The following is a 25,617-nucleotide window of genomic DNA, read 5'->3' on the forward strand; positions in this document are numbered from 1 at the left end:
TGAGGCTTCGAGCCTGTGTTTATCGGTCGACCTTGCAGTGAGTTCCCGGATTCCTCCTGAAGACAATCGCTTGTGAAAGTCCCCCGATTGAGGAGTGATGCTACAATATCCGGTGATGTATTGATGTTTACTCTTTATTGATTAATTTACCATGTATTGCATGCTTTAATTGAATAAACAAGATAAAGAATACGTTTTACCACAAAACTGTTTCAGTGTGCTTGACTTGTATGTCAATGAGGGCGGGACAGCTAATATACTTTGAGCTGGTAAAACATAAATGTTCACGAATAATTAAATGAACATATAGCATGTAATATATCTGGAATTGCAATAAAAAATCAGTTTTGTTTTTGTTTTTTTCTTTAACTAGATGTTTATACTGTTTTCTTCTTCCACAATCTATCTCAACCACTCACAAAACATTAACTTTTTAGTGACATGGGTAGATTAATAGATTACGTCCTCATGGTGGCGGCTTTTTGGAATAGGAGCCAGGCATAAGCTGTTGCCCACGGAGTATTGTGCAGCGGACAAGTGCAAAGGTAGTGGGAACAGCTCAGTTGTGTGCGTTGGACTGCCATTCACTGCCATTCACAAGGGAGAATATCCAAGAAAAGCTCCATTGGTTGTGTCTTTCTCCTGCTCAGATGATTAGGGACCACACAGGGTTAAGGTGTGAATCCAGGACAGATGGAAGACAATTGGAGTCATAAAAAGGACACGTCGGTTCCCATTAACACAACAATTATTATTAGGAATATCCATGGGTATGTTATGAAACCGCGTTAGATTAAATAAAATCTAATAGACAATGTTTCTGCCTTTTTGTTTCTTGCCTTTTTCACCATGGCAAGACCATGGAAACAAGATTTCTCACTATGAACTGTCTAGTTCCTATTCCTGTAAGGGACCTGTGTGAGCTGGAGGTATGAAAGTCCTTTAGCTGGATGGAAACTAGATTGCTCACTATGAACCGTCTAGTTCCTATCCCTATAAAAGACCTGTTTGAGCAAGAGATATGAGTTCCTTTGCAGTATAAGAACTAGGGATTGTTATCCTTGGTATGAAAGTCCTTTAGCTGGATGGAAACTAGATTTCTTACTATGAACTGTCTAGTTCCTATCCCTGTAAGGGACCTGCGTGAGCTGGAGATATGAGTCCCTTTGCAGTATAAGAACTAGATATTGTATCCTTGTAAATGACCATTGTTAGCTGAAGGTATAAAAGTCCTTTAGCTGGATGGAAACTAGATTTTGCTGGATAGAAAATAGCTCACACACACTGAGCAAGCTATTTCCTATCCCTGTAAAGGACATGGTCCTTCTACCGGATAGGAACTAGTCGCAACCATTAAAAAATGTTTAATTTTCCAGTGAGACTTCCACGTTGATTACAATGGGGACATACAAAGTTGCAAGAATAAAAATCAGGACAGCATTAATCCAATCAGCAGGAACATTTGATCTGTTGCTCAGGTGACAAAACCACATTGCACTAGGATCACTTTTTATGTATAAACCCATTAGCCATATGTCCAGAATGACGGACCCCCAATATGTTGTAAGAAGGGGCCCCTGTGGGAGCAGATCCGGGAGGCTCCCAGGTACAGTATGAACATAATGTGTAGTAAATGTATAGTATCATGTGACCTCACTTCTTATTTCTAAACATTAAAATATTTTCATTAATTTAATTCCTTTAGGATTGCTTTAGTCTAAATAATAAATTCAGAAGTAATAATTTCCAGAGGCATAGAGTTAACCAGAATTCAATCTAAACTGAGCCTTTTAGTTACGATAACAATTATGGTTATCCTTCATGTGCTTTATTTTTCAACAATTTACGCATTAAATAGAGCCACGGCGATCAGAGCTATTAGTATTGTTGCTGTTCAGAAATGAAGGTACCTCTTAAAACTTTTTGTGGACCCTCAGGTGCCGAGTCTGGTATTCTGCAAGGGAAACTAGTGCCCCCCTATCTACCTGTACTCTGTGCTTAAATCAAGCCCCATTATTTATCTGTACACTCACCTGCAGGAACATCAGTGGGAGAATGAAGATGGCGGGGACTCCATGCATGATACCTGGAATGACATTGAATGTTATTTTAACCCCTTGGCTGCTAAGCCATTTCCCACCCGAGTGCTAAGCTGGTTTTCGTCATTTTGGTGCATCTCTCGTTTAAACGCGTTTAGAAGTAAATTTCTTGGGAATAAACAATACAAACCGTATGTTATTTTTTTCAGCACACCCAGCAGATTCCAAATATTTTTATATGTGTATGTCTCATTAGGTTTGCAAATTAAAGCCAAACATGGGAAAAAGGTGTATTTTTTCACTTACGACTCAATAAAAACTAGTTTGTAATTTTATTTTTCTAAACTCTAATATCAAAAGCTGTGCTGCTAAATATTTGTAGTAGGTAACCGGTCTAAAATAAACAGACATTGAGAACAGTAGTTTGTGTTTTTCTAATACTTTATTGCTATAAATTCAATTTACTAGACGATCACAAAATCCATCTTTAAATTTAACGCATGGCTGCCGTCAGTTAAACAGCTCTAGCTGCCCGGGATGTTAAAATATGCCAACAAAACTATATATTTTTAGAAACTACACCCCCAGCCACAGCAAATGAGGTCTTATTTGTATTTGTATCACAAATCTGATGTGCACAGCAAATAAGTGAATATCACACTTATAAAAAACAAACACAAAATTAAAAGCGACAAGTTCATTTATGTCTTGCGCACTACAGTCTTGTGCTACTAATACATGCAGCCCCTCATTTGATGCGCCAAGGGGTGTAGTTTCTGCAAATGTATACTTTTTGTCCCATAATTTAACTTCCCAGCTGTCTAGAGCTGTCTAATTGCAGGCATCACCCCTAAATGTTTTAAGACAATTTTTTAACAAGATTCTCAAATCTGCCATATCTGAAGTTAAATTGGTCTAGACATCTGGGAAGTTAAATTAGGGTACATAAAGTACACATTTAAAGAAACTACTCCCCTTGGAGCTTCAAATGAGGGGTTACATGTAATTCTAGGACAAAAGTTGAGTGCAAAAATGATGGAATATGTTGCTTTGGCTAGAAAACGCTTTTTCAAACCATAGCGACATGTTCCTTTGTGTCTTGCGCACTCCAGTTTTGTATTAGAAACGCATGCAGCCCCTCATTTGATGCGTCAAGTTTTGCAGATGTGTACTTTTTGTGCCATAATTTAACTTCTTAACCCCTTCAATCCCCTATAGACGTACCGGGACGTCCAAAAAACGCCTATTATGAAACCCCTTTGGACGTCCCGGTACGTCCAGCCTTTCTTGCAGCGTCAGGGACACATCCCTGCCGCTGCACGGGAGACCAGGCACGGGAGACCAGACTCCCCACTGACAGCAGGAAAAGCTGTTACATTTCAAACTGCCTGATCGCGCGATCGGACATTCCCTTCCGGGTTGCGTGACTGCGAGGACCTGCATAGAGATCACGGGGAGGAGAGTGAGAAACCATGTCTATCACTCCCCCTCCCGTCCTGAAACAGAAAAGCAGAAAAAAAAAGTTTATTCATTTAAAAAATAATAGTAAAAAAATCATTAAAATAATAATATAAATAATACTTAAAAAAATAATAATGTGAGCTGTGATGTCATTGTGACATCACTGGCATGTTCAGAAGGTCCCTAAGAGGACCTCTAACCATTTTTGTGTTTAAAAAAAATAAAATAAAAAAAATATATATATATATATATACCGTATTGGCTCGGATATAGGCCGCCCCCGTATATAGGCCGCACCCTAAAAGTTTGGTGCTTTTTTAAAGAAAAAGTTTTTTTCTTTAAAAAAGCACCAAAAAAACATGCTGCCACTCTGTCCCCCCCCCGCCCCCCGAGATATACTGCCACTGTCCTCCCTCCCCGAGATATGCTGCCACTGTCCTCCTCTGCCCCCCCCTCCCCAACTTACCGGAGTAGACTCCCGGGTGTCTTGCGGGGCCGGCGGGGGACATCTACGCAATACAACTTCCGGTACCGGCACATCCGGCACCGGAAGTTGTATTGCGTAGACGTCCCCCGCCGACCCCGCAAGACACCCGGGAGTCTGCTCCGGTAAGTCCGGGGGCTGGCAGGGGAGGCTGTCTGAGCGTATCAGACAGTAGGATGCAGGTCCCCTGCACCGCTGCGGGGGATCTGTATCCTAACCCCGCTGCCTGCCCGGCGCCCGGGACTGCATGTCCCGGGCGTCGGGCGCTAGACCCCGAATATAGGCCGCACCCCCACTTTAAAGTCTATATTCGAGCCAATACGGTATATATATATATAAAAAATAAAATATAAAAAAAATATTAAAAAACCTTACATCCCATTGCCCTAGCATAACATCTAGCCAGTATAACCCTCCTGCCCCCGTTCACAACCCCCAAACCCGTTAAGCCATAGGCATAAAAATTATACAAAAAATGTACACCTTATAGTATGCTCCCTGGTGCTGGGAAGTATGGAAAAATCTATATAAATTAGGTATTTCTGAAATCAGGACACCTGAATTGATAAACTTGGAGGAGATTTTCCACCACTTTACCTAATTTTGTGAGGATTCAGAGGGAAAATGTAAAAAAAAAAATCAGTTTTTTTTTTCTAATTTTCTCTAGTTTTTACTAAATTTCTCATTCTAAATTTTCAGCTAATCATCCAACTACGGTATCATAAGAAAGCTCTATCTCTCCTTGAAAAAACAATATATAGTTTACATGGGTACACTATTCACAGGAAAAGAGAATAATCGCTGAACCGACATAGCGCAAAAATGGCAAAATTGCTCTGGGCTTTCAGGTACCAAAAACCCCTGGGTTAAGCGAGCAGTAATGCCACATCAAGGCTTCAACTCTAATTACTGACCATTCACACGCCTTTCATATGTCCATTCACTCGCAGAAGCACACACCATACTATCCGTACATTCATTCACAGAAGCACACACCATTCTTTCCCCTAACAATCCCAAAGAAATGATGGTAAAGGGAGAAAAAAAAATCACTTTTACAGCAAAAATAAGTTTGGCAGTAAAAATGCAAGGAGCTCCAGGGATGAGATGGTTACTCACCTACCGCACGGGCTAAATGGCTGATTTTACCAATATTTACAGTTCATCAGGATTTCAAAAATTCCCTCCCTCTACCATTGGCTAAATTTAACCCCATGATCAAAGGGATCATGAGGTTAAAATTTAGTATCTGCCATTTTTAAAAAAGGGAATGTGACTTTTCATTGCTATATGATCACTGTGGTAACATTGGCTACCACAGTGATCATTTAGCTAGAATACTTAAACTTTTTTTTTTTTTTAAAGTTTAACTAGTTAATGTTGAGATAATTTAATTTGGGGGTCTCTAGGCAATTTTGATCGTTATTTATCTGCCTTTAGAGACCCCCAAATCATTTTTTTACTTTATTTTTTTAACTTAATATTTTTTATTATTTTTTCACAAGCATTATACCGTTGGAAAGGTGAGACGATTACCTTTCCAACGGTATATGTTGGGGGTCTGTAGCTGCTTAGATGTCTGGGAAACAGGCATCTAAGCAGCATGCCCCCATACCACTTTAACTGAGAATTGTCAGTTAGTAATAAAGTTGCGCTGTGACATCATCGCGTCATTGCACACGCCGCCACCAGTCGGATTGGGTGGCCACGGTGATGCCCTTCAGTGTGAGGGGCAGATCGCCGGGGTAGGTGGTGATGGGGGTTCACAGACCTCCATCAAGGTAAGATAGTGCTAGCGACGGCATGGTGCAGTCGTTAACACCTGACTGGAACTGCTAGCGACGGCACCATGCCGTTGTTGGCAGTCAAGGGGTTAAAAGGACTGATAAAATCCTGTATTTTAAAGCAGCTTGACCATTTTGCTTTCTTCTTGTATTAGTTATAGTGAACGGACCTGTTTACGCCGAACTGGGAGCCTCTGCTTTGATGGGATGCAAAGTTCAGACCGAGGAAATAATAACCCAAGTAACGTGGCAGAAGAAAACATCTACCCAAAATGAGGACTTCTTAACCTATGCCAAATCCTACAGTGTAGTTAAAATGACCGGGCTTGGACAGAGAGTGAAATATCTAGGTAATGACAAAGTTGGCGACATTACAATATCAAATCTGACACTAGCCGATGAAGGAACCTACAGATGTGTCTTCACCCTACACCCGAGTGGGGTAACGTCTCAGGAAATTAAACTGATCATTCAAGGTGAGAGGAGCGACGTTGAATAGGATCTGCATTTACGGGGATGCCAATAGATGTTATTTTCCATAGAATGGTTAAATTGTATTTTGCTGAAAAGTAGCGCCTTTGCTCAAATACAAGACATGGTTTATATTCAAGGTTGTCTTATAATCTGACCTCAAACAGAGGTCTGACTATAAGACTAAGATCCAGATCCCCCCACAGGGCTGCAGGTGACCCGGATCCACCTCTCTGGCAGCAAGTGGACATTGCACAATCAATAATATCAATAAAAAATAATCAGCTCATCAAAAAATATTACAAAACATATACATAATTCAACATATTTTGATACATAAGATGCATTGTAATTTACCTTTTATAAGGATGGCTTGATTTATAGTTTCGTAATCAAGTTAAGAAAAAACAATTTAAATGTATTATATAAAATTATGATTATGCATTTATGATTGTCCTTTTTCTGTCACCTGAGCAAGGGGATGGGAGTGGGGGGTAAAGGACGCCATGGAATGTCCTGGATTGGGCTTGAGGTAGAAGCTGGAGATATAGTCCGTCAGTGCGTGCCTCAGTATATAGTGATAGATGTTATGTTGTACCACGGTCAGTGTTTGCCTCAGTATATAATGATAGCAGTTACGCTGTACCACCATCAATGTTTGCCTCAGTATATAATGATAGCAGTTATGCTGTAACACGGTCAATGTCTACCTCAGTATATAGTGATAGGTGTTATGTTGTACCACCGTCAATGTCTGCCTTAGTAAATAACAGTTATGCTGTACCCCTGTCAATGTTTGCCTAACGATAGAAGCTATGCAGTTTTAAAGTGTGTGTGTGTGTGTGTGTGTGTGTGTGTGTGTGTGTGTGTGTGTGTGTGTGTGTGTGTGTGGGTCCAACGTACAGGATCTGCCCCAGGTGCCAAATACTCTAGGTACGCACAACAGTTTTTCCCAATTTTTTATCCTGTATGCGGCCTGAAGCCTCCAATCGTGATTCGCACATAATTTACTTATGCAGTGAGAATTTCACCTTTAAAAAACATTATAGTAAGTAATACTGTTGTTTAACTAATACTACATTATCACACTATAATGTAGTGTTATTAACCATGAGCAAGCTGTACCAAAAATATAGAATAACAATTTAAATTTAACATTTGCAGAAGCATATTGTGCGCACAAAATTTTGGCTCTGGGAAAATTTTTGCACAAGAGAAATTTTCTGTGCACACTACCTAAGAAAAATTAGAGGGAACATTGGTTATAAGGCATATCAGGGTGAACAGTGGCATATAAGGGGGTATAAGGCATATCTTGGGGGCCGAGTGTCATATCTGGGGTATAAGGCATATCAGGGGAGGACTGAGTGGCATTTCTGGGGGTATAAGGATAGCAGGGGGCACAGTGGCATATCAGTGGGTATAAGACATATAGGGTATATAAGGCATATGTGGGGAGGGCGGAGTGGGCTATCTGGAGGGGCAGTGTGGCAAGCCTGGGATCAAGCCTGCATAACTGGGGTTGGGAAATAAAAACAAAAAATGCATTTTTATCAAAGTTCTTTTTATTCTGCTGTTTGTTTTTAACATCCTGTTTGTTTATTAAATTATTTTAAATGAAAAATTTACATTTAAATAAAAAGAAAAAAAAATCGAAAAAATAATTGTCCAAATAAAAAAAGAAAATAATCATTAGTTGCAGCCCTAACTGTTCCAGACATACAAGAGGATTTTGAGCAGGCAGGAACAAGCGTGTGGCTGAATGCCTGAAAAGATTTGTTGATGGAATGCCTGCCATTCCATCAACAAATCTTTTTAGGCATTCAGCCCTAATCCAGTAGGAGGAAAATTTCAAAAAAATGTTCTAAATGAAGCTTATATGAAGGAGGCTTTGTCATGTGAAATGTCATGTGAAATTCGGTGGTATGTCATGGTTTAACTATAATGAGATACTTAGACAAAGAATCGCTGTACATAGAAATTTAAATTGGGGAATGAAGAATGTTCCGTGGGTCAGTATAATGTTATCTCAGAGATATGCTTATAGCAATAGAATGCATGTTGGAAATGTTCGGCAAAAAGATGTTTATCGGACCTTTAACGAATCACAATGTAAATGGCTTAATTCATGTAAATTCAAACTTTTTGTGCGGGTAATCACCCAGGTTTCAGGTGTTTTCGTAAAAATGAGGGAAGTCAAGCAAGTAGGCAGCCAGTTCAAAAGAGCGGTAACACCAGTGATATCGAGGCTGCTCCCCTGTTTAACGGCTTAACGTCCAATGACAGGCCAGGCACGTCAAACAAAAACGGTCTTTCAGGTGTTTGTCTTATAGTGATATTGACTGTGGGACACATTTATTTTCTGGGCGCAAAGAAGAGCTGCCGAATGGTTTCATGGAGAAAATCTCAGTTTCGGTTCTAATAAAATTTGTTTTCGGTTGGGAAGGTGTAAGGGGTATAAGCATTTTTCAATTAAAAAACAATATTTTGGGCTTTGTGAAAGTTTTTTCCATGGCCTGTTGTTGTTGTTATACATTGTGGGGCAATGACATAGGAAGGGTTAAATCTATTTGGCTTTTGGTGCACTGCAAGGAAGTAATTTTTTAATTTAAAAATTTTTCATGATACAATATTATCCTTTCAGAAATTGTGCCACTTTTCATTTGTTAATGTACCCATTTGTGGCGGTTGGGGAATTATTTATGCTGGCCGGCTGGCTTATAGACCGGTTGGCCTGGTTAATTTGAATTGGTACTCTGTGGCCTTGTTCAAAGTTATTGTTAAATGGTTAATGTTTAAACTGCTGTAAGCTAAATTAAATGCGCCGAGGGCAGTTTGCGCTAGCGTTTGGGTGGGAATATTAAATACAAAGCGTTTGAGGTGCTGGATCAGTGCCGACAGTTAACAGCAAAGCCGTGGGTAGCAGCATTGAAGAGCTGCCGAAAAGTCGCCCTCCCTTGTTTTATGTTAATTTTAAGATTATTCTTTGTTTCGTTGTCGTAGCTTTTATGGGAGTGTTACTCTCTTGGCAGTGGGTGAACGTGGGGAAAATTATTATTTATGGTGGGCGGCTGGCCTGGGTAATTTCAATTGGAACTCTGTGGCTTGGAACAAGAGTTTGATTTTTATTGTTCAAAGTAATTGTTAAATGGTTAATGTTCAAACTGCTCGGATACAGAATAAAACCTTATGGCCGCAGAATACGGGAACAAGTGCACAACTACCCTCTCTCTGTCCCTCGCCCACTTTTATTTTTAGTTGCAAACTTCTTGTTCATGCACATATAGGCATTCTTCCACCCTCCCTCCCATAGGCCTCACATAGTGTTTTGGGCTGAGCAGGGATCGCTCCATGTCCCTCGTCTGGGTTCTGGCACAGACCGACACGCACACCTTTCTGCCCTCCCTCCCTATGAGGCTGCCCTGGTACATTGTTACACACAGCCCTTTCTATAGTTTGGACCCTAGAAGACGTTTTGATAAATCACAGGTATCATCCTCAGGCATATACTTTGATAACAGCCTACCCAATGCAGTACCCAATAACACATTAGTAGGAATGTTATCAGACACCCCCACATCTCATACACCATTCCCTGCTCCCCAATCCAAAAATAATGCCACTGTAGGACATACTCCCCAATTCCTCTCACTGCTAAAGTCTTGCCAGGAATAAAGACCTCGGAGCTCACTAGCTCTGGATGCACAAGAGTCACTTCTGCCCCGGTGTCCCTCAGCCCCACAGTTACCTTGTTTCCCCACAGGTTGCATGCTCCCTCTGTCCTCTGTGCTGGAGACAAACACTGAAGATGGCCGAAAATCCAGGGACTGCTAAACTATACGAGCAGCGTCTCTTGTTCCCTCCAGGCGAAGCAGGAACCCAGCGGAGTCACGTAAATATATCTCGCGTCCCTAAAGGTGACGTACTTGCTTTCCCTGGGAGGGACAAGAGAAGTTATTCACACACAATGCGAGCAACACAGAGGAAAACAGTGCCGCCGTTCGGGGGTCCGCAAGCAGCACCAAGCGGTGCAGTTCTGGTAAGGGGTGGGGGAGGTGGTATGAACAAGTATACATGATTGAGGGAAGGAGTGAGTATCTGTGAATGATCAGTATCTGTGGATGAAAGAGTGAATGAATGAACGAATGAATGTGTGTGGTAGCATGGATGTGTAAGTGGGTGGTATGATTAACTGATAGGATATAGTGGACGCATGGAAGGGTAATCCAGCAGAGGTGGTTTCTTTCTTTGTGTAAGCATTGAATGGGTTAATTTGATGTTGATTTAAATCAGTTTCTTTGTGCATGCCCTCTGTAACTGTTCTGGCAAGAGGTGTCTCTCTTCCCAGAGGGCCCCTGTGGTGATTCATGGCCCAACTGATAAGGATCCTGAGTTATAGGGGTTCCATTCCTAGCTTAAGTGGAGGGGTTATCCATTGCCTTTACCCCACTATAACCTATTGGCACCTCAAAGATGGGATGCAATTCTTGGAAAAGCTGTCATACAATTGGTCATGTGGTCCAGAGGGGTATTTTCTTGCAAAAGAGTCTGATTTACGGGCAATGCAGCGACCTCAAAGCAGAACTCCACGATATACTCTGATTGGAACAACATCATAAGACACCATCTGATGAACTTGTGAGTGAGGGTCCTGTGTTTAAGTCCCATTGATTTTAAGAACTGTTTGCCTGTTTTGTTTTTCTTTTGTATGTCTAGTTTTTTGTAATTGTGGCACTGTGTAACATCCGTCTTTGTTAATATATATATGTTATTTTTTTTTTTAAAGGTGGGGGGGGTGTCATTTTTGGTTTTGGCCCAGTGCATCCTGAATTTTCGATTTCAGGCCAGAATTTTTGGTGCATCCCTAAGGCTAGGTTTCCACTTGTTTTTTTTTTTATAAAAACGCCAGTTCAGCTACACGGCGTTTTTTTAGTGAAAAAACGCTGCAGCCAGATGTTAGCTGTTCTTCAGTAGGAAATCGCACAATGCCATATCCACTTGGCGTTTTTCTGTTTGGCGTTTTTTCAGTCCTCTTTGGCGTTTTTCTGCTTTTTTGGGCTCTGTGGCAGTTTTTCAAAATCGCAGCATGTTGACACTCTGGCGTTTTTTGCAAGGAAATCTTGGCGTTTTTCTCCAATAGAAGTCTATGGGAGAGGAAAAAACGCCATGAAAAAGCCATGTGGGTTTTTTGCCTTGGCGTTTTTTATGGCGTTTTTTTCCACAGTTACAATGCAGAGGATGGACCCAGTATCTGTGTGTCCTACGAGAAATAGGCTGGAAATAAACAGTTTCACACAAAACAAAGTTCATATTGAATTTTACACCATTTGGAACAAACATGCCATTACAAACAAACATACGCGACGCATCAACTGGATCCTGCGTGCCAAAAGCAACAGCAAACAATTTGCACCATCATCTGGGGCCAATCTTCCTAGAGGAGCAGACATTCAGAATAAAGCATGCCTTACAAACCACAGAAAAGAGACAAAAGGGTCCGCCGGGGCGTTTAAGTAGAACTCTACCAAAGAAATGACATCAGGAGAGGGCAGATACTTGCCATTTATCCTAATCCCTTTTAGCTGGGTGAAACTTCTAACTTGTAAAGGCTGGAAAAACTGCCTAAGGTAAAAAAAAGCAATTTCCACAGAAAGGCTAAAACGCCAGAAAAAACGCCAAAATGCAGTGGCAGTTTTCTTGGCGTTTTTCCTGGCGTTTTTCATCAAGAAAAAAACGCAGGACAAAAACCCAAGTGGAAACCTAGCCTTAATAGGCAAAACCAATATTCTATCACATTCACAAAAATCCAGCGCTTTTAATTACTGTAGGGCCACACCCACGAGACGAATTTAAAGAGATACCCTATATTTTATCTCTGATCCTAAATCCTTTCAGATCGCATCGCCTTATATGAGCAGCATGTGTTAATATCAAACCAGTTAATTTCCAATCCGCCCAGCAACCACAAATAATAAAAAAAATAATAATAAAAGATAACAATTAGGGTGGTAACAAAAAAAATCACAAACTCACTATATTAGTCTGAAGAACTTACTCATAACAGATTTTTAATAGATGCAAATAATGTCAAACTTCAGAAGAATATACTTAATTACAGGTAACAAAACCTTATACATCATTGCCATTATCACGGGTTATAAGCTGGAGTCTCACAAGCTGTCATATACAATAATAAAATAAACAATATTTCCCCAAAACGGGGATAAACAGACAACATTCACCTCTAGTTAGAACAATCTAACACCATTATATTTACCACCACTTGTGGTCCAACTGATTCCTGTTGCTATAAATCCAGATTCAGGGAATAAGAACTTATTAGGCAATCACCATAAAGTTTCAATTATCCAGGAGAAGATAGTACATATGAACATTATTAGAAAATCACATTTACCTTGCTTCCCAAAGTGGCTTTCCCAAAGTTTGCATATTGTGCTGAAGACAAACACCGAAGATGTCGGCGACCCCTTCCAGATGAGAGTGCGTGCTTCCTGTTTTCTGCGGAGGTAGTACTACGGTGCCCAACTTACAAATGAAATGTCCGCAGCTATCTCCGCGCGTGAAAGAGACACTAGGGCCTTTTCTTCCCCCATGAGGTAGAAGCTGACGTAGAAGGTGGCACAGGATACACCCTCAGCAAAGCCTCTGTTCCGGTCCGCCAGCTCTCCGGCTACCTATGCTGTCTTGGGTTCCTGGTCAAGCAGCCGTTTCTTTTATATCAGCCGGGCACAGCAGCAAAAACTCTTCCTTGATGATCCAGCTCTCTCGTCCACTGTCTGCGTGCCGTCGCAAGCCGTCCCGCAACTGCAGTGTAGCTCTCGGTGGAACGCTTCTGGAAAGTCCGGAATTAGAAATGTCACAACTTTATTTACATTATTCACTGCTGAGAGATAATAAGGAATAATTTGAAGAAGACATCTGGTGTATCTCTAGAAGAGAGATGGCTTTGCAGTGTAGGAATGTGGTATTTACATCAGTAGAGATAAGTAGCCTCTACTCCTTAAAACTCCTCATACATTTGAAACTAACCATTTGTTTAAATCAGGAAAGACTTGAAACAGCTATTTTCATCAAAGCTTTCCAGCCTAAAATATCTGACCCTGCTAGGCAGTTCTGCCTTAATTGCATCATAGTCCTGAGCAGGACCTCTGAGACCAGGGGTTAGGTACTTTGCCTGGTCCTTTGGTAACTGGGACTGCCTGCTAACATTTTCAAAACTGCACAGGGAAACATCCCATCTGGGGTCCAAAGTTGGGAAATTCTCTGTATGTGGTTTGGGTGCAGACAAATCTCTCGAACCAACACCAATAGGTGAGACAGTTAACCTCTCCAACTACAGCCTCTCTCTCTTGCAGCCTGGCGCTCTGCAGCCTCTTTCTTGGCCTGGCGCTCTGCAGCCTCTATAGTCCACATCTGTCTATATTGTGTGTGTATGTATGTGTATATATTTGTGTGTGTGTGTTGTGAGACTGTGAACCCCAGGGAGATGATTAGCATGGCATCTGAGTACAGCTGCTATGCAGATTATACATATGGGTCCCTGGGGTGGAGCAATTGGAGAACAGGGTGGGCCAGTGCTCCGTTTCCCCATTTTGTGGAAATTCCATGCCGGGTTTTCCAGGAGGCAAGAAGTCCGCAGGATCCGGTCCGGGATTCTTATGGGGCCGGCGTCAGGCACAGGTGCTGGGCATTAAAAACCCCTGGAGCCTGATACTCAGGGAGACTGTTGGGGGAAGAGGAAGTTTCCCTGAGCTCCCAGGGCAAGGAGAGGCCCTGAACAAGATCATCCCTGAGCCAAGTGAGGCAATACCTGCCTGGACATTTTTGTGTGCTGTCTGGGGGAGGTTTTCCAGAGCCTGGCGTAGCTGGGTCTGGTTGGGAGGTTGAGCTAGTGGGTGATTAGGCCGGTCAGTCTGGACCAGCATAGTTTAGTTAGAGAGGGCTCCAATTGGGAGCTAGGTTTTGTTTTTATGATTTGGTTTTGGGGTGTGAGCAATTAAAAAATAAAGCATTGTTTTGTTACAAACTGGTGTTCCTGACTCCGACTGCCCTAGAGGACTGTGCTTAAGACCCCTAACTGTGATGTTTATGGCCCTCGTGCTACAGGGTTTGTCACAGTGTATATATATGTATATATGTATATAATTTGTGTACGGAGTCTGGGACATTAGGGTGATGAACAAGAAAAGTGAGACTGATGAAACGCCTGCCTACAAGATCTGAGGTGTGCCGTGACTTTGATGGACAGTACACCAAAAAAGAGGGCATACCCAAGTAATGAGAATTAAGATAAGGCGAGGGTGGGTGGGGGAAAAGCGTGACCCTGATTCAACGCATCGCACCTGAGGGTGGGCGGTAGGGGGTTAAGTATCTTCCCAGACTCCGCCCACAAATACGGCTATTGCCATAGCCTCTAACTTGTGTACGGAGTCTGGGACATTAGTGCGATGAACAAGAATCGTGAGACTGACAAAACGCCTACCTATAAGATCTGAGTTACGCCAAAAAGAGGCCAAAAGGTAAGCATTGCAAATATTTCTTCCAAAACTGCAACAAGGTGATCAGTCAACAAGTTTAGAAAAACGATACCCATTTCCACCTCCGGATCTGGGATGTACCTAGCATAACACCCAGAGTTCCATCTACCAAGATGCTTGATGACATGTGGAGGCACCCCATTCTTAGAAGCAGCTGAATCTGCGCCTATAAGGACGTTGTCCATATGCACTTTCAATCCATGGTGAGCTGGGAGAAGTGCGGTGCAGGCGTGGGTAAGGGGTCTGCTGCTGGATTCTGTAAAAAGAACATACGGAAGTTAGCTCGGAAGAGGGCATTGGCCAGAAAGGACATGAGGCGAATCATGGGACGGCTGAGGGATGAACAAAGACACAACGTTCCAGTTACGAAAAATTACATCCCACATGACAAGATCTGCCTGTGCGGCTACATCTAAAGTAACAGTAGAGCTATCAACGGGCGCTAAGGGTAGCGAAGACAAAAGCATGGATACGAAGGAACTGCCTTGCTTATAAGACGACCCCCCCCCCAAAATCTGAATATTAATTCAGGAAAAAAAAAAAATCGCCTGAATATAAGACAACCCTATAGGAAAAAAGTTTTACCAGTAAATGTTAATTCATGTAAACTATTTTTTTTAATAAAAGCTATGATTGAGAAAAATATTCTGTTTTTAATTCCTTTTATTTTCCAACCTGCTCCCAGTTATGCACATCTGCCCCCAGGCTTGTCACTCTGCCCCATAAATGCCTTAAACCCCGTATATGCCACTGTGCCCCATGATATGCCTTTTAATGTAATTATCCTATCTGGTCCCTCCACCTTATGAGAGGCTAACGGGATATTAATATCCTGAAACACGGACCCGAGTCTGTGGAGGTCCTGGGGCGGACGCTCAGGAGGCTCGATCATAAGAAAGTCATCCAGATAGTGGATGACCTTAAGACAGTGAACCTGATGCGTTAGAATCCAATTTAGAGCTTGTGCGAAGGAATCAAAAAGCCAGGGACTGCTTTACACCTGAATGCAAGTTTGACTGCAAAAAAAAATATTGCCCCACCCACCTGATTCCATGACACTGCCATAGTGAGGGTAAGATAGGGAGAAGTTTGAACGCATCGCAAATGTCTGCTTTAGACAGCCAAGCACCCCTACCTGCATGCAAAATACTTTGAATGGCCATGTCAAGTATTTCAGAAGGAATCAATGAATTAATACTGCGGACATAGGAAGAATGAGGCGCCGACAAGTCATAAATCAAGCGGTATTTATTGGAGAATTTACCTCGAACAACGCCAATGGGGTTAATCCTCCAAACATGAAAGGGAGGCTTCTTGAAAGGCGCTATAATGAACCCCTTATCTAATTCCGTGTGAAGCAACTCTGACAAGACCCGGGGGTTTGCCTCTGCTGAGAGTAGATTATGCCCTTCAAACGAGGACTGGGAAAGGACGATAAGACCCGTATGAAAATCTGAAGTGAAACCTGTGATTAAAAAAAGCCCGTAGCTGCTGAGATGGGTGACCCTGCAGATACGTAGCTAACTGGTCCACATTGACCCGGCTCAGTCAGCTGTGCTGCTGCTTAATAGTACCGGCAGTTTTACAGTGCGCCCTATAGCAAATGAAACACACGTGAAGCAACAGACACTGCGCATAATTGCATACTGCAAGGTTAAAATTATTACAAATCTGAACCTTCCCTAAATAACGAATGGGCCTGCCCAACTTATCCACCTGTGGTGTCGCTTACGAGGATGGTTGAAGCTGCGCCCCTCTCCTATCCAAGCTGGGTAGAAGCTGCCAGAGCAGCTGTAGGACACCAGTTGGTGGTGTGAGCTGAAGACTGGCAATTGGAGCAAAACGGAGCCTTAATCCCCGCAAAGTGTCTACAAAACACCTCCATATGAAGCATAGCCCAATTAGTAGTGCACTGGAATTGGGAGAGAGCCGCCGCAGCTTTGGCCGAAAAGGAACGGTGATAGTCATAAAAACATGAACCCCCCCTGTACTTGTAACCCTACCACATTGTACAAATAGAGGTCCAGCTCTTCTCTCCTATCCGGGTGCACCAAGCAGATTATATCCCTAAATAGACTAAATGCCAGCACAAACTCAGAGATAGAGAGTTTCCTGTTCAACCTGAGATCCTTAGACTTAAGAACCACTGACACATCCCCTTGCTTCTCTTTTGAAAACGAAGTCTCAGCCTGTATGGACCCCCCATTTCTGTAACTCAGCTGCAAGCTTGGGAATAGTCCAGGCCCTGAAGGACTGATTGCTACCCCAGTCAGACCCTCTGGCGGGAGTCTCAGGAACGGAGTCCAAATCTAGAAGGTCCGACATGTTAGACATGACGGCTGGGAGAAAACAAATGGTTAAACTGCGGTCACTATGAGAAAATACAGTAGCGTAGAAGGGGCATTGAGTGAAGACCACCTGGACAGAGCTGTGCAAGATGTGAGCCTAGAACGAGGTGGGACCCCCAAGACCGTACGGTAACAAGCTGGACATGTAGCTACCTAGGGGAAATGTACGTGCAAGGGCCCGGTATGCCGACCCATGTGGACTGGGTGGATCAATTAAAAACGGAGAGTCTAGGCATACAAGTCTGAAAGACTGTGGCGAGAACAGGCTAATAATAACCTCGGCCTGGTTTGGTTCAAGCGGACGAGTAAGAATGTTATGAGTATTGCACGTGTGACATACGTAGCACGGGTGAGTAGACTGAACGGCAGTCAATTTAAAAACGAAGTCTCAGCCCGTATGGACCCATAGGTGTGACAGATCTGGAACAACTGAAACATAGAAAGTGATGGCAGATAATAACCAGTAGGCCCATCCAGTCTGCCCAACCTCTGAGTACTTTCCTTTAGTGCGTGCCCTTATCCCATATCTAGCTTGGCCATATGCCTATCGCATGCTTGCTTAAATGCCTTTACTGTATTAACATCTACCACTTCTGCTGGAAGGCTATTCCATGCGTCCACTACCCTTTCCGTAAAGTAAAATTTCCTGATGGGCTACAAACACTCTCCCCGTTATTTTGTGTGGAAAGGGCCCATAGAATTCCGGCAAAAGCCCCTATACCGGGGGCTCCAGCCAGGACTATGATAATTAGATTGTTAAATTCATCAGATCGTGATGTAATTCTTAGACGTGCCAGGGAAATGGGTACAATTACATATAATTCGGTAAAGATTGCCATGTATCCAGATTTTTCCAGGGAAACACAATTACATCGAGTGGCCTTTGGGGAAATTAAAAAACGGCTTCGATTGGCGAATATTCCTTACTCTTTGTTGTTTCCCACAAAGCTTTGAGTACAATATAAGTCAGGAACTTTATTTTTTTTAAGTCCTCAGGAGGCGATTAGGTGGTTGGAAGGAGAGGGGTTGTAATTCCAAAATGTCTAATTTATTTTGTTGTAGGGATGGAGGGGGGGGAGTAACTATGACGTGTGTAGAGATAAGTGGGGAAATTGTCTACCACTCATCACGAGGGGGGGGTTTATGTGTCTGCAGGGTTGGGTTTTTTTTTTGTTTGTTTGTTTTTTGAATGTCGATTAAGGTCTTGTTTTGGAATGTGAGGGGAACGGGAGAACGTAAGGGTAGCCATATTTGATCGCGTTCAGAAATATCTTCCGGCTATTATTTGTTTAGTTGAAACGCATACGATAGGAGAGACTCAGAGGAGGTTGACAAGAAGATGGGCTCAGGTGGAACTACACTCCTCATTGTAATTATTCGGCTGGAGTTTCACTACTTTTCCATCGTAATATTCCATTAGTGATTAAGAACAAAAAAATTGATGTGAGAGGTAGATTAATTTTTGTACATTTGACAATATATAACCGGGAGATGATTATGGCCTTCTTTTATGTTCCTCCCCCTTTTTCCTCACAGCCAATAAATGAATTAGTTCAATTCATTCGAGATAAGGAACATCTCCCATTATTTTTGTTTGGGGATTTTAACTGTATATTGGATTCTGCGAAAGACGTGGTCCGAGTGGGTAATTTACGGAGTATGAATGTAAATACTCAGACCCCATTAGCAAGAATATTCGAAGAACTAGGTTGGATGATCCTTGGCGCTTAATCCTGTCACACAAAGATTTTCATGTTTTTCCGCCTTGTATCAAACTGCATCTAGGATTGATTTAGTTTTATGTAATGATTTGGGGATTTGGGATTTGTCATTGGGGGAGGAGAGGAAGAATGAAGGGAAACCTTTTAGGTTCAATCCCCATTGGCTGACACTATTGGACACCAAAGAGAGGAATATTCATGCTCTAAAAGAGTTTTGGGAGATAAATAGAACATCCGCAACATTAGGGGTGGTCTGGGACACACTAAAAGCATTTTTGCGGGGGTTGCTCCTAAGAGATGTGGTCATAAAAAAACAAAGTTTTTTCCAAAAAGAGAAAGATATAAGAGAGAGTCTTCAGTAGTGAAGCAAATTTTGCAAAAGATCCTTCAAGGGAGAATCATAAACAAATGAAAGAATTACAGGACCAACTTGCAGCTTTGATGATAGATAAGGCACGACATAAGTTATTTTTTAGAGGCCAAAGGAACTTTGTAGAAGGGGGTAGGCTGGGGAAATTGCTGGCAAACTTGGTAAAGGCCCAGAAAGATAAAAGTGATATCTTGGCAATTGAAGAGGAAGATGGAAGGGTGGTGAGGGAACCAAGTAAAGTACAGGCTGCAGTTGTTAACTTTTTTTCTAAGCTATATCAAGCAGACCCAGTAGTAAATGAGGGAGATATAGTGGATTATTTAAAGGAGTGTGCTCTACCTACGATCTCAGATGAACAGAAGGATGTATTAGAAAGGGAAATTACGGTGGATGAGATGAGGGATGCACTTTTCTCTTGTGCTTCCTCATCCGCCCCAGGAGGGGACGGTCTCCCTTTTGGGATCTATCAGGAATACGCAGGTGCTCTCTTACCTATGTTATGCTCAGTTTTTACTGAAGGTCTGAAAGAAAAGCAGCTACCAAGTTCTATGTTGGAAGCAGTAATTATTCTTATTCTTAAAAAAGATAAAAATCCAGCAAAAGTGGAATCATACCGGCCGATTTCCTTACTTAACACTGATGTGAAAATCTTAGCCAAAGTGCTCGCTAGAAGATTGGCAAGGTGTGTGTCGGATCTGATTGGAGAAGATCAGACAGGGTTTGTACCAGGAAGATTATTACATTCTAATCTTGAAAGAGTTTTCGCCAACCTCCAGCTGGGCAGGAACTCTTCCCACTCCATCCTATCTTTGGATGCCATGAAGGCTTTTGATAGGGTGGAGTGGAGTTTTTTTATGGCATACGTTAATAGCTTTTGGTTTTGGATAGGGTTTCTTGAGCTGGATACAACTTATGTATAGTTCTCCAGTAGCAAGGATAAACTTAAATGGTACGCTTTCGGACATCTTCTCGTTAAGTCGAGGAACCCGGCAGGGATGTCCACTTTCCCCCCTTTTTATTTATATTATATATTGAACCCCTAGCTCTTAGTATTAGGAAAAATCAACAAATAAGAGGATTTGGGATAAAAAGTAACGAAGATAAACTGTTGTTATATGCGGATGATCTATTATTGTTTCTGGAAGATACTGAAAAAATGCTCCCAATAGTGATAGACATGGTTGATAACTTTGGTAGTCTTTCAGGTCATAAAATTAATTGGGATAAATCAACACTTCTCCCATTGAATCCAGCAAGCAGCCCCAAGGTCCAGGGGGTTAAGATTTTGAGTCAGGGGGATCCTGTGGAATACTTGGGGATTAAAATTTCGAGTAAAGTTGAGCTTTTTATGAAGCAGAATCTTATCCCATTAGGTATAAAGATACAAAAAAAGGCGGAGACCTGGGCTAACCTCCCATTATCGTTGGCAGATAGAGTGAGTTTAGTGAAGATTGTTCTCCCGCAGGTTTTGTTTGTTTTGTCTGCCTCACCAGTGTGGATTCCTTATAAATGGTTTAGAGGATTAGAAGCTGCACTGAGCAAACTTTTGTGGGGAAGAGGAAGAGTGCGTATGAAATATGCCAAGCTTACATCACCGGAGGGCGAGGGTGGTTGGGCATTACCCCATTTCAAATTATACTTTCTAGCTACGAAGATTCAGAATTTGAGGTTAGATGAATATGGAAGATTAATACGGTTTCTTTTAGAAACTAGTGGGACCTCTAACCCCATTGAAATGTTGGAGACGGATTTACAAGTGGAAGGGGAGGTTGATTATACAACTTTGGTGAAACTATATAGGAAAGTATAGCAAGAAACTAAACGTATTTGCAAAATTGAGGGAAGTTTACCCCATACATGTATATGGCACAATTTAAAATTTAAGGAGTTTCACAAAGGTTTAGGGAGAGACTTTTGGATTAAAAAAGGCATTAATTTTGTGGGTCAGTTGTTTACTACTGGCCATATTAAGGACTTTGATGATCTTAAATTTGAATATGGTTTGGATAATGGTCATAAATTCTGGTACAACCAATTATTACACGCATATAATTATACGGAAAATAAGAAGTTTTTTGTACTTGAGACACATGATTTGTTTGAATTTTTACAGAAAAGGATTACAGGGAAAAAGACACTTAGTATTATTTATAAAATGTTGCTTGGAGAAATGGATATAAGGTTCTGAGATAAGATTAAAAGGAGGTGGGAAGAGGAGATTGGGGCTATTGATGAGGCCTCATGGAACCGTATTCTAATTAACACAGGGTGTTGCACTGTAAATAAACAATACCAATTCACTCAACTTAAAATTATTTATCGGCTATACTACTCTCTGCATCAGCTATGGAAGGTTAATTGTAGAGACAACTCAGATTGTCCCAGATGTGGGACCCTTAATGCGGGTTTATTGCACTTATGGTGGCAATGTGAAATGATAAAAAATTTCTGGGACGATATATTTAATTTTTTGAAAAGTGAATTTAATTGTAATGGCGTAATAGATCCAAGGGTTGTAATACTAGGTGATGTAGAACAGTTTGGTAGGTTAAACAAACTTCAAGAATTTTTTTTTTCTAGGGAGACTATTGATCTTGAGGAAATGGTTTGATAAAGGAGCCCCCGTACTACCCCAGTGGTTAAATTTGATTGACCAAATAAAAAAATATGAACAATATAGAAGTGGAGAATCCAAAAAGAAAATGAGGGACTTCCAATTTACTTGGGGTCTATGGTGATATATAATAATTTTTTTTTTTTCTTCCCTTGCAGACACAGGGTGGGTTGGGAGGGGGGTTATAAATTTGTGAATACTGTCTATTTGGTTTTATTGTATTTATTTATTTGATAAAAGAAATAGAGTAAAATAATTTAAAAAAAAAATAAAAAATTCCTGATGTTACCATTAAACCTTTTTAAACTGGAGCTCGCCTACCCTGACTACAATGGAAGGTGTAGGGATAGAACTTGCGTGCGTGATAGAAGATGAAATATAAAGCCACAGTAGGTTATGTAAGGTATGTACAAGCAGGTCAACTCACCAAGGTTTATAAACGGACAACAATGGAAACCGTAAAAAATATTACCAGCCCCTCCCAGGAACCTAATACAACATAAAATATCAATGCACATATGCCAAAGTACACAACCCCTCAGGACCAGCGGTGACGCATACTTCCCACGTAAAACAATACATTGGATCGGTAGCGGTAGTTGGAGCACCAAGGGTTAAAAGCCATTCTAACACTAAATCAACAGCCAATCCGACATAAAGAGTGGACAAACCGTGTACTTGGCCGGCCGCCAAAACTTCAGGCTGCTGCTCAGGAAAAGCGGGACCCTGACTCAACACATCACACCCAAGAGTGAGCGGTAGGGGGTTAAGTAGTTCCCCAGACTCCGCCCACAAATATTGCCATAGCCTCTAACATATATATGTATATATATATATATATATATATATATATATATATATAAATATATTTCCTATACATGGTGTATTTTTTTTTAAGGTAGGGAGGGGGGATTCATTTTTGGTTTTGACCAAGTGCATCCTGAATTTTCGATGTATCCCTAAATAGGCAAAACCAATATTCTATCACATTCACAAAAATCCAATTCTTTTAAAACTTCAGAAGAATATACTTAATTACAGGTAGAGTCTCACAAGCTGTCATATACAATAATAAAATATATTATTTCCCCAAAACAGGGATAAACAGGCAAAATTCACCTCTAGTAAGAACAATGATACACCATTATATTTACCATCACTTGTGATCCAACTGATTCCTGTTGCTATAAATCCAGATTCGGGGAATAAGAACTTTCTTCAAATTAGGCAATCACCATAAGGTTTCAATTATCCAGGAGAATATAGTACATATGAAAATTATTAGATAATCACATTTACCTTGTTTCCCAAAGTTTGCATATTCACATTGGGGCTGTCCTCTGTGCTGAAGACAAACAACACCGAAGATGTCAGCGACCCCTTCCAGATGAGAGTGCGTGCTTGCTGTTTTCTGCGGAGGTAGTACTACGGTGCCCAACTTACAAATTACAAAGGAAATGGCCGCAGCTATCCCGGCGCGTGGAAGAGACGCTAGCTCCTTCCCCCACGAGGTAGAAGCTGACGTAGAAGATGGCACAGGATACGCCCTTAGCAAAGCATCTGTTCTGGTCCGCCAGCTCTCCGGCTTCCTATGCTGTCTTGGGTTCTTGGTCGAGCAGCCGTTCCTTTATATCAGCCGGGCACAGCAGCAAAAACTCTTCCTTGATGATCCAGCTCTCTCATCCACTGTCTGCGTGCCGTCGCAAGGCGTCCCGCAACTGCAGTGTAGCTCTCGGTGGAACGCTTCTGCAAAGTCCGGAATTAGAAATGTCATAACTTTATTTACATTATTCACCGCTGAGAGATAATAAGGAATAATTTGAAGAAAACATCTGGTGTATCTCTAGAAGAGAGATGGCTTTGCAGTGTAGGAATGCGGTATTTACATCCGTAGAGATAAGTAGCCTCTACTCCTTAAAACTCCTCATACATTTGAAACTAACCATTTGTTTAAATCAGGAAAGACTTCCTGAAACAGCTATTTTCATCAAAGCTTTACAGCCTAAAATATCTGACCCTGCTAGGCAGTTCTGCCATAATTGCATCATAGTCCTGAGCAGGACCTCTGAGACCAGGGGTGAGGTACTTTGCCCCCTGGTTCTTTGGTAACTGGGACTGCCTGCAAACGTTTTCAAAATTGTACAGGAAAACATCCCATCTGGGGTCCAAAGTTGGGAAATTCTCTGTATGTGGTTTGGGTGCAGACGAATCTCTCGAACCAACACCAATAGGTGAGGCAGTTAACCTCTCCAACTACAGCCTCTCTCTCTTGCAGCCTGGCGCTCTGCAGCCCCTCTCTCTCTTGGCCTGGCGCTCTGCAGCCTCTATTCATAATCCAAATCTGTCTATATTGTGTGTGTGTGTGTGTGTATGTATGTGTATATATATGTGTGTGTGTGTGTGTGTATATATATATATATATATATATATATATATATATATATATATGTATGTATGTATATAATTTGTGTACGGAGTCTGGGACATTAGTGTGATGAACAAGAATAGTGAGACTGACGAAACGCCTACCTACAAGATCTGAGGGTGGGGGAAAAGCGTGACCCTGATTCAACGCATCACACCTGAGGGTGGGCAGTAGGGGGTTAAGTATCTTCCCAGACGCCGCCCACAAATACGGCCATTGCCCTAGCCTCTAACTTGTGTACGGAGTCTGGGACATTAGTGCGATGAACAAGAATCGTGAGACTGACAAAACGCCTACCTATAAGATCTGAGGTGTGCCATGACCTTGATGAACGGTACGCCAAAAAGAGGCCAAAAGGTAAGCATTGCAAATATTTATTCCAAAACTGCAACAAGGTGATCAGTCAACAAGTTTAGAAAAGCGATACCCATTTCCACCTGCGGATCTGGGATGTACCTAGTATAACACCGAGTTCCATCTACCAAGATGCTTGATGAGGTGGGGAAGCACCCCATTCTTAGAAGCAGCTGAAGCTGCGCCTATACGGAAGGAGTGAGCCGAGAAACCTAAATTAGTCAATAGGATATGTACATGCGTAATAAACTGTATGGTGGTAAGGGGTCTAATCGGGAAAGGAAGCAGAGGACTATCTGGTGGTTTGTCTGCTAAAGCGGATAACAGTAGGTCCAGAATTGCCACTGGACACCATTGATTCTGTGTAGCAAAAATCTTAATGAACATGCCCGGTCCTGTCTGATGTGTCTTGCAACGTGGCAAATGCAGCTGTCTGGTTAAATAGTTTTTCCGCAGCACGAGGTACTGACTGCCCGAGTAAGAAAACTCGCTGGGCCGCAGGAAACCATAAAAGGCCAAAAAGATGGCAGCTGAGCAAGGAAGCCATACCTTGAACCAGAAATGGGCAACCTCATGCGCGATTGGCGTTGTAGTTTCTGCAACCCAGCGAGCACCCCTTTGATTGCCCTAGAAGCAAGCAATGAAGAAATGCCGGGGTCGGCTATAGACCTAAAGTGCTGTATCCCCGCCGGATACAGTCTGACGGTACTATAGGCCAGGTTAAGGTCCGTGTGACAATAAGATATGAAGGCTAGTATATACCGCGTGTTAGCTCGGGAGAGGGCATCGGTCGCCGAGTTTAACACTGCTGGTATGTGAGCGCCCAGGAAATGAAAATGATGATGCAGAGATAACCACACGAGCCTACGACATGACCGACAGTGACTTAGACCGACCTTTATTGAGGTTAAGAGCCGTGGCCTGATTGTATGAAAAATGACCGTCCTACCTGACCATAAATGATCCCCCATACAAAAGCAGCGGCGAC

At 42.0% G+C, this 25,617-nt stretch overlaps 1 protein-coding gene and 1 long non-coding RNA gene across 6 annotated transcripts in view; one reads left to right on the plus strand and one right to left on the minus strand.

Moving 5' to 3' along the window:
* The window catches only part of LOC128473346 (nectin-1-like), a 44,461-nt gene that overhangs the window by 5,534 nt on the left and 13,310 nt on the right, over positions 1 to 25,617 (plus strand). For all 5 annotated transcript variants that reach the window (XM_053455513.1, XM_053455512.1, XM_053455514.1 and 2 more), the window contains exon 2: positions 5,924 to 6,244. In XM_053455513.1, coding sequence (XP_053311488.1) covers positions 5,924 to 6,244 — 321 coding nt within the window. The remainder of the gene's footprint in view (positions 1 to 5,923; positions 6,245 to 25,617) is intronic.
* LOC128473352 (uncharacterized) lies at positions 1,796 to 23,856 on the minus strand. Its single transcript, XR_008346272.1, has 4 exons — positions 23,177 to 23,856; positions 12,655 to 12,695; positions 9,988 to 10,174; positions 1,796 to 2,086 (listed from the first exon to the last, which is right to left on the minus strand). It is a non-coding gene; the product is annotated as an uncharacterized LOC128473352 (long non-coding RNA).

The sequence above is a fragment of the Spea bombifrons genome, chromosome 2 (assembly GCF_027358695.1).
Source record: "Spea bombifrons isolate aSpeBom1 chromosome 2, aSpeBom1.2.pri, whole genome shotgun sequence".
NCBI lineage: Eukaryota > Metazoa > Chordata > Amphibia > Anura > Pelobatidae > Spea > Spea bombifrons.